Source organism: Pseudophryne corroboree, chromosome 11 (assembly GCF_028390025.1).
Source record: "Pseudophryne corroboree isolate aPseCor3 chromosome 11, aPseCor3.hap2, whole genome shotgun sequence".
NCBI classification, from domain to species: Eukaryota; Metazoa; Chordata; class Amphibia; order Anura; family Myobatrachidae; genus Pseudophryne; species Pseudophryne corroboree.
The window spans coordinates 108,805,846-108,822,635 of record NC_086454.1 but is presented as its reverse complement, the minus strand read 5'-3'; the positions used below and the strand labels follow the sequence as shown (position 1 = coordinate 108,822,635).

Sequence of the window (16,790 nt, the reverse complement as noted above, 5' to 3'; positions counted from 1 at the left end):
TGTCAGTATGTGTTGAATTCACATTTACTCTAGATTAGACATGGACAGCATGTGTCTCTCCAGCCGTTCTGAAACTACAAGTCCCAGTATGCCGCGCCACAGTTTTGTTATTAGGAAATGTGTAGTTTCATAACAGCCTGATCTAGATGATGATTGTTACCATGATAGCTGGATATATAAGATTCATATTTTCACTTAAAACTTTTTCAAAGTAACAACGTCTGTAAAGCAATCACATTTTTTTTTTTTTTTGGTCACAGCATAAATAAACTTTTTTCTTTATGTACAAATATAGGCTATTATAACAACATATTTATATATTTGGAAATATACAACCAATTAGTACAATGCTGGAGACAGAACAGCATTGTTAATATGTAACATAGGCAGTAAATTAACGTTAGATTTTTCTTAGCATCATTCATTAACCGGTGTATGATCAGATGATTAACAGGCCAGACACGTTACATTCCATATACTGTATGATGAGTGACCTTACCTCCACCCAAGTATTTGTCTTGTACATCCAAGCAGCATTGCACAACGTCACTTATAATCTCCCTTTCCTATTTTAATGATGTTCTCTTTGCAGTTATCTGCCCAATATATGATATGGAAGGTGTTCTTGTTTTATATTAATTAGTAGGTTCCAAGTATTGTCTCCTAAATAAATGTCAATGTGCAATATCTAATAGGTCTGTGGCGCCCATTTATTATGTATTGGTAATTAGAATTCTTATAGCCACTACGTGCAGCGTTAAGAAATTCTGTACTGTGCAGATGGATGAAGGAACAATCCAGGGACATGGGTTACGATAGGAGCCCCTGTCTTCAGTGTGTAAAGTGATCACATCAGCCATTACCTAACTTTGTAGATGTCACAATGGCTGTATCGTTGCATTCCTGAACTTGGTGAATCTCACAATATAGCAGGCCTCATAGAAACCTATGTGATCAGAAACAAGGAAACGTCAGCAGATATTTGCTGGGGAACCCCTGTGATATATCCATCAGACACTTGCATTTCTCTTATTGGGGATTTCCAGCAAAATGTGTTTAATATGGGTTGGTATTGGGAAACCGGCATTTGGGATCCCGGAGGTCATTACAACGACCCTGGGATCCCGGTCTCCAGAATGCCGGCGGGGAAGGGGGGGCAAGTGCAATGAAGCCCCATGAGGGCTCGCCACGCAGCAGGTTCGGTGGCTCACTGCGCTCGCCACAGGTTCTAGTCTCACTTTATGGGTGTTGTGAACACCCATGAATGGGAATAGTGCCTGTTAGTCAGGTGTCCAATGCTCGGGATTCAGGCATCGGTATAGTGACCAGCAGTCTCCCGACCACCGGTCACATGACTACATAAAGTTTAGTACATATGCTCCTGCAGGGGCGTTGGAAAAGAGGAGGAGGCCCGTGTTCAGACTCCTCCGTTTGGGCCCCCTTTTCTCTGCCCAGAGCGCTGTAGAGTCTGAGCGCAGATCTCCGGGAAAATGGTGCGGCGGCCATTTCCCCTGAAATTTCTCTACTGCGCATGCACAGAACTCCGTAAAAAATGGCAGCTGAGCCATTTTCACTGTGTTCTAATAGCGCTGCGGATGCCGGCGCTGGACTTCGGAGGGGTATTTTAAAAATGGGTGCAGTGAGTGCGATGGGGGCCCCCTCTGGACTCAGGGGCCCGTGTGCACCATACATACTGCATTATTATAGAAACGCCAGTGTGCTCCTGTGTGTGTTTAGGATGCATTTGCTTAGAATTCAGTTGGACTCAAAAGACTAACTACAGGAGAAAAGCCACCCACTTTCTCACTAGCTGTATCCAATTTGGAACTGTATGCAAATATGCTGCAGCTACAATGGTCCCAGATGGCACTGAGATTAGTCATATGGTCTTTGATATTACTATCGTAATACAGTACTTCCTGATTTTCCAGTAGTTCTTCGGTCTGGCAGGATGCACAGCCAACATAGGGGCAGATGTATTAAGCCTGGAGAAGTGATAAAGCAGTGATAAGTGGAAGGTGATAATGCACCAGCCAATCAGCTACAAACTGTCATTTTTCAAACCCTTGATTGTCTGGTGCCCAGGGGTGTTTTAGGAGAGGAGGGCACCCGGGTGCAGCCTCCATTGCGGGCACCCTCCTCTCCGGCAGCTAGTAGACTCTGGCATAAACAGTCTACTGCGCATGAGCAGGTCTCTGGGAACATGGCGCCTGCGCCTTGTTCCCGGGGACATCTCTAGTGCGCATGCGCAAATCACTCAGAAATGGCGTGGCAGGCATTTTCTAAGTGATTTGTGCCCGCACTACTGGTCCATCGCCGCAGGACTCCGGAGGGGTAAGTATACAATATGGCTGCAGTTATAGAAACGCCTATGCTGGTGCCTTATCATCTTCCACTTATCACTGCTTTATCGCTTCTCCAGGCTTAGTACATCTGCCCCATAGTTTCTTGCATCTCAGAAGACGGAAAAGCATATAAAGCACGTGTCTGTCTCTAGTACAATGGTTTTCCCAGTAGCTCTCAGGCAATAAAACTGGGATGTACCGTAATTGCTGTTCTGGTTGTTCCATACGTCTACAATTCCTGGCCTGCTAGCGTTTCCTGATTTTTGTACAAATGGGTGCATAAAATGAAATTATTTAACTGTAATTGTTCCGTTATAAAAACACTTTTCTGACAAAATTATTATTATATGTCATGTTAAAAAACACAAAATAAAATATGTTTTCCTTTAAGAACCGTTTCTGTCACTGTTACAACTCTTAGTCGTAGCAGATACAAGGTTTGCTGATTTCCTCCAGTTCATATGTACTTTGTCCTCGTACTAGGGATGAGCAGCCTTCAGTTATCCGTCTGTTGCTACATCCCCAGCAACACTCAGCCAGACCGCAGGCATCATGGAAGGTGTAGTACAGTAAGATCTGGGTGTTGCAATCTGCCCATGTTTTAGAGTCCTCTTTTCATACTGTTACAATACTGTCTCTCTCCTACATCACCTATGTAACCCATGGGTTATTGGCGTCTTTGCGGCTTTTACATTAAAGTCCCTACTCTTCACCTTCCTTCACTTACTCCTCTCTTCATCCTATAGGTCAGGTTCAGTCGTCAGACAATAATAATCTGCCCTAGCAGAGTAGTTCCGTGACCCTAAATCTGAGATGTCCACCTCTCCAGTGGGTTCTCTTTGTACCGCAAGCATCTTTGGGGCCATCCGGGGTGGTGGAGCTTTATAAAGGTTTCTTCGCACACCTGGAAGTAAAATACAGCTGTAAAGGTATATCTAGGAACACAGACACAATGCTGCGACATACATAGGATCAGAGGTCAAGGGTGATTTAGGAACTGCTGAAAAATGCAATGGAAACGGTAGAATGTCTTACCAAGATCTCCCTCAGGGTCAGGATCTGCAGCCTCACTGCTGCCAGTCAGCATAGGATCCTTATCATCCTGACACTGAGTCTGGGGGTCACCTTTCCCATCCACTAGAGAAATCTTGCGAGGAAGTGCAAGGCGCAGCTCCTTCCAGAAGTCAGACGCTGGAGACTGTACAGAAAGAGGCGCACACAGCACAATGGCTGGGTTACTTAGGTATGTAGTAGGTAGTTACATTTACAATATGGTAAAACAATCTACATGCGGTACTGCAGCATAGGGGCACTGACTAAACAATTTTGGAATGAAGGTCCTGCAGCGACATCACACTGTTCCGTTCTCTCCCATATCCACCATCACACACATACCACAGAGTCAGCCTTCCAGAGCAGTGTCTTCAGGGTGCCTCTGCGAGAGCTCAGCAGCTGGGTGACTTCTGGGGGCAGGTCCTTGTACTGATTCTCAAACAGGATAAAGATAGGTCTGTGCGAGAGCTCCAGCAGGCGGTACAAACCGTCCCTATGCACAAAGTACATACATCATTAACTGGTGGTTCAAGAAGAGTGACTTAGGGCCTAATTCAAGGTTGATTGCAAAATAAAAACATTTTCCTGTAATGGGCAAAACCATGCGCACTGCAGGGGGGGCAGATATAACATGTACAGAGAGAGTTAGATTTGGGTGGGTTATATTGTTTCTGTGCAGGGTAAATACTGGCTGCTTTATTTTTACACTGCAATTTATATTTCAGTTTGAACACACCCCACCCAAATCTAAAGGGCCCCATACACTTGTACGATTTTATACAATTCCGATATATCCGTCTGATATATTGTATGAAATTGTGTACAATCGTATGTGTTTTAGATCGTATCCAATCTGATGCGCGTCCCCGTGGCTGTTGGATAGAATCCCCTAGGTCGTTGGTACTGCACTAATGATATATCGGAACTGGGCGGAATCGGGTGAAAATAGTGTGTTTTTTGTGCATGTGATATATCGCATGCAATGTATCACAGGGAAGTGTGACTGGCATTCTCAGGACACTCCCAGCCCCCGTAGCCCTCTATCCAGCCCATCAGGTATATCTTATGGTACAATTGTATGCCGTACGATATATTGCATGCGATGTATAGCGGCTTCATCAGTCGCATGCGATATATCTTATGCAAAAATAGCACAAAAGTACCAAATCGTATGGAATCAGATATATCGTTGTAGTGTATGGGGCCCTTTACTCTCACTGCACGTTATATCTGCCCCACTTGCAGTGCACATGATGTTGCCCATTAGAGGAAAATGTTGTTTTGCAATCAACCTTGAATTAGGCCCATAGAGATGAAAATGGAATAACAGGATATTTCATGAAACATTCAGTAATGCTATAGTGACAGACACAACAAGACCTTTATATACAGTACCATCTCAAGTGGAAATGGTTTTAGAATGTGACTGCCAGCTTTATTGATTTTTGTACTGTATGTTTCATCACCATAGACGTTTGTGTGTATAAGTAATGCACTTATAGTGTTTCTCCTCAGCTCTTCAGGAATCCTTGCTGTCAGTAAACTCATTAGCAAGCTGACACTACAGATCCGCACACTGAGGTGGGTACATATCAGAGGTTATATGTCAGAGCTGTCAGTCATGTGCTACTCACACACCAATCAGCAGTGCACTCCCTCCTTCCCTAGCTTAACACCTCAAGCCAAATGTAATAGAGTGAGAGATTCAGAAAGTGAGAGATTTGGTAAAGTTTTTCAGGTTTTTTTTTTTTTAAGTGGCAATCATTTATACTGCAAAACCAGGTTGATCTTGCTGTGTAAATGATTGGCACTTTTAAAAAAACTGCAAAACCTTACCAAATCTCTCACTTTCTGAAACTCTCACTCTATTACATTTGGCCCATAGACTCATAAAGCAGAGAGCATGACTGTGATTGGTGGAAGGATTCCATTTCATGTAAAGGAAGGGAGATGTATTGCACACAGATGTTTATGCAAGATGAAAATGGAAGCCCTGAAAAGAAGAGTTTTTAGTTCTTGTTTATTGGAAAGTCAGATACCACCATGTACTGACCACCATGTACTGGCAGGGGCATGCTCACTCTGTACTCCTGAGGAACAACCTGAGCCATCAGCAGCAGCCAGCACAACTGCTCTGTGTATGATCACATGACTTCAGTGTCTATTCCAACAGCCAACATAACAACACTTAAGGCATAAATGAGAGCGAGAGAGAGAGAGTGGGACATAGGGGGGCATGTACTAAGCAGTGATAAAAGAGGAGAAGTGGGCCAGTGGAGAAGTTGCCCATGGCAACCAATCAGCATTGACATAGCATTTGTAATTTGCATACTATAACCGTTTACAGAGCAGCTGATTGGTTGCCATGGGCAACTTCTCCACTTTTATCACTGCTTAGTACATGCCCTTCATAGTCTAATTAATTTACAAATTTTTCTCAATACTGGCATGTGCGTAAAATAATTGTACATAGCAAATAATAAGAATTACTCACCGGTAATTCTATTTCTCGTAGTCCGTAGTGGATGCTGGGAACTCCGTAAGGACCATGGGGAATAGACGGGCTCCGCAGGAGACTGGGCACTCTTAAAAGAAAGATTAGGTACTATATCTGGTGTGCACTGGCTACTCCCTCTATGCCCCTCCTCCAGACCTCAGTTAGGGAAACTGTGCCCGGAAGAGCTGACATTACCTGGAAAGGATTTGGAATCCAGGGTAAGACTCATACCAGCCACACCAATCACACTGTACAACTCGTGATAACCATACCCAGTTAACAGTATGAACAACAACTGAGCCTCAGTAACAGATGGCTCATAACAATAACCCTTTAGTTAAGCAATAACTATATACATGTATTGCAGAGAGTCCGCACTTGGGACGGGCGCCCAGCATCCACTACGGACTACGAGAAATAGAATTAACGGTGAGTAAATTCTTATTTTCTCTGACGTCCTAGTGGATGCTGGGAACTCCGTAAGGACCATGGGGATTATACCAAAGCTCCCAAACGGGCGGGAGAGTGCGGATGACTCTGCAGCACCGAATGAGCAAAGGCAAGGTCCTCCTCAGCCAGGGTATCAAACTTGTAGAACTTAGCAAATGTGTTTGAACCCGACCAAGTAGCAGCTCGGCAAAGCTGTAAAGCCGAGACCCCTCGGGCAGCCGCCCAAGAAGAGCCCACCTTCCTTGAGGAATGGGCTTTTACTGATTTATCGTGCTACAGATCCAGCGCGCAATAGTTTGCTTTGAAGCAGGAGCACCCAGCTTGTTGGGCGCATGCAGGATAAACAGCGAGTCAGTTTTCCTGACTCCAGCCGTCCTGGCTATATATATTTTCAAAGCCCTGACTACATCTAGTAACTTGGAGTCCTCCAAGTCCCTAGTAGCCGCAGGCACCACAATAGGTTGGTTCAAATGAAACGCTGATACCACCTTAGGGAGAAATTGGGGACGAGTCCTCAATTCTGCCCTGTCCATATGGAAGATCAGATAGGGGCTTTTACACGACAAAGCCGCCAATTCTGACACACGCCTAGCCGAAGCTAAGGCCAATAGCATGACCACTTTCCACGTGAGATATTTTAGCTCCACGGTCTTAAGTGGCACAAACCAGTGGGATTTCAGGAAATCCAACACAACGTTAAGATCCTAAGGTGCCACTGGAGGCACAAAAGGGGGCTTAATATGCAGCACTCCATTAACAAACATCTGAACTTCAGCCAGTGAAGCCAGTTCTTTTTGAAAGAAAATAGATAGGGCCGAAATCTGGACCTTTATGGATCCTAATTTTAGGCCCATAGTCACTCCTGACTGTAGGAAGTGCAGGAATCGACCCAGCTGGAATTCTTCTGTAGGGGCCTTCCTGGCCTCACACCAAGCAACATATTTTCGCCATATACGGTGATAATGTTGTGCTGTCACGTCTGTCCTAGCCTTTATCAGCGTAGGAATCACTTCATCTGGAATGCCCTTTTCCGTTAGGATCCGGCGTTCAACCTCCATGCCGTCAAACGCAGCCGCGGTAAGTCTTGGAACAGACAGGGCCCCTGCTGTAACAGGTCCTGTCTGAGAGGCAGAGGCCATGGGTCCTCTGAGATCATTTCTTGTAGTTCTGGGTACCAAGTTCTTCTTGGCCAATCTGGAACGATGAGTATAGTTCTTACTCCTCTCTTTCTTACAATCCTCAGTACCTTGGGTATGAGAGGAAGAGGAGGGAACACATAAACCGACTGGTACACCCACGGTGTCACTAGTGCGTCCACAGCTATCGCCTGAGGGTCCCTTGATCTGGCGCAATATTTTTTTAGCTTTTTGTTGAGACGCCATCATGTCTACCTGTGGCCGTTCCCAACGATTTACAATCAGCGTGAAGACTTCTGGATGAAGTCCCCACTCTCCTGGGTGGAGGTCGTGCCTGCTGAGGAAGTCTGCTTCCCAGTTGTCCACTCCCGAAATGAACACTGCTGACAGTGCTAACACGTGATTCTCCGCCCATCGGAGAATCCTTGTGGCTTCTGCCATCGCCATCCTGCTTCTTGTGCCGCCCTGTCGGTTTACATGGGCGACCGCCGTGATGTTGTCTGACTGAATCAGCACCGGTTGGTTTTGAAGCAGGGGTTCTGCTCGACTCAGGGCGTTGTAAATGGCCCTTAGTTCCAGAATATTTATGTGAAGGGAAGTCTCCTGACTTGACCACAGTCCTTGGAAGTTCCTTCCCTGAGTGACTGCCCCCCAACCTCGGAGGCTTGTATCCGTGGTCACCAGGACCCAGTCCTGTATGCCGAATCTGCGGCCCTCGAGAAGATGAGCCTTCTGCAGCCACCACAGCAGAGACACCCTGGCCCTCGGGGACAGGGTGATCAGCCGATGCATCTGAAGATGCGATCCGGACCACTTGTCTAACAGATCCCACTGAAAGATCCTTGCATGGAACCTGCCGAAGGGAATTGCTTCGTAAGAAGCTACCATCTTTCCCAGGACTCGCGTGCAGTGATGCACCGACACCTGTTTTGGTTTCAGGAGGTCCATGACCAGAGATGACAATTCCTGGGCCTTCTCCACCGGGAGAAACACCTTCTTCTGTTCTGTGTCCAGAATCATGCCCAGGAAGAGCAGACGCGTCGCAGGAATCAGCTGCGACTTTGGGATATTCAGAATCCAGCCGTGCTGTTGCAGCACTTCCCGAGATAGTGCTACGTTGACTAACAACTGCTCCTTGGACCTCGCCTTTATAAGGAGATAGTCCAAGTACGGGATTATTATAACTCCCTTCTTCCGAAGGAGTATCATCATTTCGGCCATTACCTTGGTAAATACCCTCAATGCCGTGGACAGACCAAACGGCAACGTCTGGAATTGGTAATGACAGTCCTGTACCACAAACCTGAGGTACTCCTGATGAGGTGGGTAAATGGGGACATGCAGATAAGCGTCCTTGATGTCCAGCGACACCATAAAATCCCCCTCTTCCAGGCTTGCAATAACCGCCCTGAGCGATTCCATTTTGAACTTGAACTTCCTTACATAAGTGTTCAAGGATTTCAAATTTAGAATGGGTCTCACCGAACCGTCTGGTTTCGGTACCACAAACATTGTGGAATAGTAACCCCGTCCCTGTTGAAGGAGGGGAACCTTGATTATCACCTGCTGAAGGTACAGCTTGTGAATAGCCGCCAGCAGTACCTCCCTTTCCCTGGGAGCCGCTGGCAAGGCTGATTTGAGGTAACGGCGAGGGGGAGTCGCCTCGAACTCCAGCATGTATCCCTGAGATACCACTTGTAGAACCCAGAGATCCACCTGTGAGCGAACCCACTGGTCGCTGAAGTTCCGGAGACGCGCCCCCCACCGCACCTGGCTCCACCTGTGGAGCCCCAGCGTCATGCGGTGGACTTAGTGGAAGCAGGGGAGGATTTTTGTTCCTGGGAACTGGCTGTCTGGTGCAGCTTTTTCCCTCTACCCCTGCCTCTGGGCAGAAAGGATGCGCCTCTGACCCGCTTGCCTTTCTGAGGCCGAAAGGACTGTACTTGATAATACGGTGCTATCTTAGGCTGTGAGGAAACCGGAGGTAAAAAAGTCGACTTCCCAGCTGTTGCTGTGGATACGAGGTCCGAGAGACCGTCCCCAAACAATTCCTCACCCTTATAAGGCAAAACCTCCATGTGCCTTTTAGAATCAGCATCACCTGTCCACTGCCGAGTCCATAATACTCTCCTGGCAGAAATGGACATTGCATTAATTCTAGATGCCAGCCGGCAAATGTCCCTCTGTGCATCCCTCATATACAAGACAACGTCCTTTATATGCTCTATGGTTAGCAAAATAGCATCCCTGTCGAGGGTATCAATGTTGTCTGACAGGGTATCAGACCATGCTGCTGCTGCACTACACATCCATGCTGAAGCAATAGCAGGTCTCAGTATAGTATCTGAGTGTGTATATACAGACTTCAGGATAGCCTCCTGCTTTCTATCTGCAGGCTCCTTTAGGGCGGCCGTATCCTGAGACGGCAGTGCCACCCTTTTAGATAATCGTGTGAGCGCCTTGTCCACCCTAGGGGATGTCTCACAGCGTAACCTATCCGTTGGTGGGAAAGGGTACGCCATCAGTAACCTCTTAGAAATCACTAGTTTCTTATCAGGGGAACACCACGCTTCTTCACACAATTCATTTAATTCATCAGATGGGGGAAAAGTCACTGGCTGCTTTTTCTCCCCAAACATAATACCCTTTTTAGTGGTAACCGGGTTAATGTCAGAAATGTGCAACACATTTTTCATTGCCGTAATCATGCATCGGATGGCCCTTGTGGACTGTACATTTGTCTCATCCTCGTCTACACTGGAGTCAGACTCCGTGTCGACATCTGTGTCTGCCATCTGAGCTAGAGGGCGTTTTTGAGCCCCTGATGGCCTCTGAGACGCCTGGGCAGGCGCGAGCTGAGATGCCGGCTGTCCCAAGGCTGTTACGTCATCAAACCTTTTATGTAAAGAGTTGACACTGTCGGTTAATTACTTCCACATATCCATCCACTCCGGTGTCGGCCCCGTAGGGGGCGACATCACCCTTATCGGCTCCTGCTCCGCCTCCACGTAGCCCTCCACATCAAACATGTCGACACAGCCGTACCAACACACCGCACACACACAGGGAATGCTCTGACTGAGGACAGGACCCCACAAAGTCCTTTGGGGAGACAGAGAGAGAGTATGCCAGCACACACCACAGCGCTATATAACACAGGGATTTTCACTATACTGAGTGATTTTTCCCAATAGCTGCTTATTGAGACCAATTTGCGCCTAAATTTATGTGCCCCCCCTCTCTTTTTTATCTGGATACTGCAGGGGAGAGCCTGGGGAGCGTCCTTCCAGCGGAGCTGTGAAGAGAAAATGGCGCTGGCTGTGCTGAGGAAGATAGCCCCGCCCCTTCAGTGGCGGGCTTCTCCCGCTTTTTATAATGTTAATGGCGGGGTTTTTTGCACATATACAGTGTTATACACTGTATTATGTGCTATTTGTGCCAAAAGGTAAACTAATTGCTGCCCAGGGCGCCCCCCCCCCCAGCGCCCTGCACCCAACAGTGACCGGAGTGTGTGGTGTGCTATGGGAGCAATGGCGCACAGCTCCAGTGCTGTGCGCTACCTTAATGAAGACAGGAGTCTTCAGCCGCCGTTTTTCATCTTTATCTTCCATCTTCTGGCTCTGCAAGGGGGACGGCGGCACGGCTCCGGGAACGGACGATCGAGGTCGGGCCCTGTGTTCGATCCTTCTGGAGCTAATGGTGTCCAGTAGCCTTAGAAGCACAAGCTAGCTGCAAGCAGGTAAGTTTGCTTCTCTCCCCTCAGTCCCTCATAGCAGTGAGTCTGTTGCCAGCAGATTTCACTGAAAATAAAAAACCTAACAAATACTTTCTTTTCTAGTGAGCTCAGGAGAGCCCACTAAGTGCATCCAGCTCTGGCCGGGCACAGATTCTAACGGAGGTCTGGAGGAGGGGCATAGAGGGAGGAGCCAGTGCACACCAGATATAGTACCGAATCTTTCTTTTAAGAGTGCCCAGTCTCCTGCGGAGCCCGTCTATTCCCCATAGTCCTTACGGAGTTCCCAGCATCCACTAGGACGTCAGAGAAAATACTATTGCATTGTGTAGTAATGCACATGAATAACTGTGAATGCAGGTACTTTATATACAGTCCTGCCATATGACTACAAATTGCACTATAGCGTAAAGGGATACCACAGCACTTTTTACCATCTAACCTATTAATTTCTAGGCCATCCTATCAGTATCACCACTCTCCGTGTAAGACCAGTCTTCTAATAACAGGGAGCCCCAGATTTCCACTGTAGTTACTCTAGTAACTACTATGAATGATTCTGTATTCTCTGGAGAGTGCTGTGTAGTATGATGGTGGTATTATGTGTTTAATAACACTATGTGTATATAACAGTTAGTCAGGGCATACAAACTCACCTGAAGCTGTTTTGGCACCAGTCCTGCTCCAGATACGCCAGGGATAGAACCACCATCAGACGTCGGCTGCGGCTGACATTCATAAGCAGCTCAGCAGAAGGCTCTGAAGTTAATGGGAACACAATTTTATGTTGTGCAGTGCTCAATAGATAAAGATATATGAGACACTGTGGTTTTGTGGTGTGGTCACAAAACTTTGTCAGAGTTGGTAATTGTGAGGCTACGGATTTGTGGTGAGAGGTTTTATACGAGTGGTGACATTATACAGACCATATGAGGTTGTCTGAGTTAGTGGTGAAATGAGTACACCGAAAGGCAAATCACCTGGGTTTAGTGGTGACAGGGTCACAAGTTAATATATGATGGCTAGCAGAGGCAATACTGATGTATTCCACATGATATATTAAGGAGACTATTGTAGTCATCACCACACTAAAAAGGAAAAATCAGGGACTAAAATATATAGAAGGTATAAAATATCTAGAAGTATTTATCACTTATGACCTATGCATACTTCTATCAGGAAAATTCCCACTCAATAATCAACACGTTTAAATTAGACCTTTTTACATATATATTATATCATAGCCAAGGCGGATAACTGCAATACACATGCAATACCTATTCCAGACCCTACTGGAATGAACCCTGTCTCTCATCTAGAGCCAGGAACAGGAAGAGGGGAGGGGTGCTAGATGTCAGACACAATTATTTAGCTTTACAATTGGAGCATGTTCCTGCAGCATTTATCCCTCCCTACATCTACTGTAGCGCACCACTATAAGGTTCGACACTGGTTGTGAAGTGTCTACGCCTGGTCGTTCCAGGACACTCTGCAGCCATATACTGTGTAATGCCCTGTAGGGTAGATTTCTCTTCTTGGAAGGCAATGAAAACATAAGTTGAAAGAGGCAAGGAGCGCTACAGTGATACAGATAAATGGGATGTACAGATTCTCCAAACCACATGATATATAGGGGTATATATGTGCTAAGCCTTCGAGAGAGATAAAGTACCAACCAACCAGCTCCTGTTCTTTTTCAAAACACAGAAAATTCATGCTCTCGTCCTACAATGCAGCCCTTTCCCACTCTAGACCAGGCATTCCCAACCGCGGTCCTCAAGGCACACCAACAGTGCAGGTTTTAGTGATATCCAGGCTTGAACACAGGTGACTTAATTAGTACCTTAGTTATTTTGATTTAACCATCTGTGCTGAAGCCTGGATCTCACTAAAACCTGCACTGTTGGTGTGCCTTGATGGCCGCGGTTGGGAATGCCTGCTCTAGACAGTCATATTTCAAAAACCTCATCTCCTCCCAGCCCTTAAACCCCTGGTGTCTCTTCACCACCTTGAACTCCCTTCCTCTGCCCACCCCTCCCTCACTCTCTGCCCTTGACTTTGTCACCTACTTCACATCTAATATTAACTCGATATGTCAGGACATCACATACTACCAGATACTCAGCACCCCTGTTTCCATTTCCAGCGCAACGCTCTCCGTCCATCTAATCAACTCTGACTTCCTTTTCACCTGTATCTAGAGAGGAAGTCATGGCCCTAATAAGGTGTATTGCCCCCCCCCCCCCCACCACCACTTCCACCTTTCCCTTGATTCTATCCCCTCACAGCTCCTTTGCTACCTCTCTCCCTCTGTCTTTTCCTATCTTGCCCACCTCCTCAATCTCTCCCTCTCATCAGGCATTGTCCCCTCTACATTAAACATGCCATTGTCTCCCCCATTCTTAAAAACCCTATCCTTGATCCTAACACTCTCTCCAGCTACTGACCCATCTCTCTCCCCTTTGCCTCAAAACTACTTGATCATATTGTTTACAACCACCTTACTGCTTTTGTATCCTCACACTCCCTGCTTAACCCATTTCAGTCTGGCTTCCATTCTCTCCATTCCACTGAAATGGCCCTCACAAAAGTAAGCACTTACCTCCTTGCTGCCAAATCAAAGGGCCACTACTCTCTGCTCAATCTCCTTGACCTATCTGCTGCTTTTGACAATGTGGACCACCCTCTCCTGCAAATTCTTCACTCACTTAGCCTACATGATACTGCCCTCTCCTGGCTGTCCTCCTACCACTCTGACCGTTCCTTCTGTTTCCTCTCATGACTCCATTTCCCTCTGCTTCCACTAACAGTTGGTGTTCCTCAAGATTCTGCTCTTGGACTCTCTCCATATGTCCTCTTTAGGTAAGCTCATCAAATCATTTGACCTCCAATATCATCTCTACACTGAAGATACTCAGATCTTTTCTCCCTTGACCTTTCCCACCTTCTTCTCACTCAGATTTCCAACTATCTTTTTGCTATCTCTTCCTGGATGTCCCAGCGTTTTCTTAAATTAAACATGTCTAAAACTGAGCTAATTATCTTGCCATGATGTGTCTTTCATCTGATGCACTAAATTTCCTTGGCCGACCACTGCATCTAAGGTCCTCAATGTTGCCCGTTTCTTTGTGTTTCAATGCTGAGAAATACAGGCAGGTATTTATCCATCATGCAATACCATCAGGGAGGCATCTGATTGGCTCCAAATTTATTCTGCAGCAGGACAATGACCCCAAACATACAGGCAATGTCATTAAGAACTATCTTCAGCGTAAAGAAGAACAAAGAGTCCTGGAAGAGATAATATAGCCCCACAGAGCCCTAATCTCAACATAATCGAGTCTGTCTGGGATTACATGAAGAGTCAGAAGGATTTGAGCAAGCTTACATCCACTGAAGATCTGTGGTTAGTTCTCTAAGATGTTTGAAACAAAAACTGTGTACAAGTGTACCTAGAAGAATGGATGCTGTTTTGAAGGCAAAAGGTGGTCACACCAAATATTGATTTGATGTAGATTTCTCTACTGTTCATTCACTTTGCATTTTGTTAACTGATAAAAATAAACTATTATAAGACTCTTATTTTTTAAAGCATTCTTACTTTGCAGCATTTTTTCCACACCAGCCCAACACTGCACAGTAATTATTTATATATATATATATATATATATATATATATATACATACATACATACATACATACATACACACACACACACATACATACATATACATATACACACACACACACACACACACACACACACACACAGTAGCGGATCTTGCCACGGGCAAGCAGGACTTTTGCCCGGGGCGCCGCAATCCGGAGGGCGCCGCACCAGGGCAAGATCCGCTGCTGCTGTGTGCCCCCCTGCTGCCGCTGGCCGCTGCCCCCCCGCTGCCGCTGGGAAGGGAAACTAGACGCGTACGCGTCTAGTTCTAGTTTCCCTTCGTGGAGAGGTCCTTTACTGTGCGGTGCGCGATGACGTCATCGCGCACCGCACAGCAAAGGTCCTCTCCACGAAGGGAACTAGACACTACGCGTCTAGTTTCCCTTCGTGGAGAGGACCTTTGCTGTGCGGTGCGCGATGACGTCATCGCGCACCGCACGTCATTTCAGTCTGTACAGGGGGCGTAAATGACCACGCCCCCTGTACGAAGCCACGCCCCCTAATGCCGCCCGGGGCGCCAGAAGCCCCGGAACCGGCCCTGCACACACACACACACACTTTCTTTAATAAATAAAATAGCTGTAATATACATTCTTAGATGGAGCATGTAATGAGACTACCTGTGTTGGGCAGGAGACTCCTCTCATCCAGGTGTAGTTTGAAGCCATATCTGTTCTCCAGATGAGGTTTCAGAATGAAATTGGTGAACTTTGTGTCAATATTTGATGGACAGAACGAGACATACGCATCAAACAGACGTCCATCTGCAGAGACAGTTAAGAATAAAGGATTGCTTTGTAGTAATACTAGAGATTGTCGTTCTGCATTAGATTTACCATGTCTGTACATCCAAATCCTCATTATGCAGCACCTTTTGAAATGACTATCAGTAATATGTTGGAAATGTATGACACACTAGTTCCCGTTAACATGAAATCCGCAAAATAAAATCTTTTTAAGAAGCTCATTTAAAAAACAAGTGTTAACATGTTATTTGCAATTGTTTCCTTTAGGTTAACCATGTTATCTTTACTTTTGGAAGATGCCCACTCTAGATATCATAGTATTACAAACCAAACTTTCTATATAACAATTCGTGTGGGGGTGCACTTGACATCATATTCTTAATGCAACCATCCATGTTCTACGGATAGACCAATATTCTACTTAGTAGCCTATGCATGCTTGGTACTACAGGTTGAGTATCCCTTATCCAAAATGCTTGGGACCAGAGGTATTTTGGAATAATTGCATACCATAATGAGATATCATGGCGATGGGACCCAAGTCTAAGCACAGAATGCATTTATGTTTCATATACACCTTATACACACAACCTGAAGATAATCTTAGACAATATTTTTAATAACTTTGTACATTGGCCCTCATTCTGAGTTGTTCGCTCGGTAAAAATCTTCGCATCGCAGCGATTTTCCGCTTAATGCGCATGCGCAATGTCCGCACTGCGACTGCGCCAAGTAAATTTGCTATGCATTTAGTAATTTTACTCACGGCTTTTTCATCGTTCTGGCGATCGTAATGTGATTGACAGGAAATGGGTGTTACTGGGCGGAAATAGGCCGTTTTATGGGCGTGTGGGAAAAAACGCTACCGTTTCCGGAAAAAACGCAGGAGTGGCCGGAGAAACGGAGGAGTGTCTGGGCGAACGCTGGGTGTGTTTGTGACGTCAAACCAGGAACGACAAGCACTGAACTGATCGCAGATGCCGAGTAAGTCTGAAGCTACTCAGAAACTGCTACGAGGTGTGTAATCGCAATATTGCGATTACTTCGTTCGCAATTTTAAGATGCTAAGATTCACTCCCAGTAGGCGGCGGCTTAGCGTGAGCAACTCTGCTGAAATCGCCTTGCGAGCGAACAACTCGGAATGACCTCCATTAAACAA

The 16,790-nt window shown here is 46.1% G+C and overlaps 1 protein-coding gene across 2 annotated transcripts in view; it reads right to left on the bottom strand.

The window, feature by feature from the left end:
* Positions 1 to 299: 299 nt before the first annotated feature.
* SIGIRR (single Ig and TIR domain containing) overlaps positions 300 to 16,790 on the bottom strand; it is a 52,842-nt gene continuing 36,351 nt past the window's right edge. For both annotated transcript variants that reach the window (XM_063944732.1, XM_063944733.1), the window contains exons 6-10: positions 15,506 to 15,649; positions 11,871 to 11,973; positions 3,741 to 3,891; positions 3,381 to 3,543; positions 300 to 3,249 (exon numbers count right to left, since the gene is read on the bottom strand). In XM_063944732.1, the coding sequence (XP_063800802.1) occupies positions 3,086 to 3,249; positions 3,381 to 3,543; positions 3,741 to 3,891; positions 11,871 to 11,973; positions 15,506 to 15,649 (725 nt within the window). In that variant the 3' untranslated portion in view covers positions 300 to 3,085. The remainder of the gene's footprint in view (positions 3,250 to 3,380; positions 3,544 to 3,740; positions 3,892 to 11,870; positions 11,974 to 15,505; positions 15,650 to 16,790) is intronic.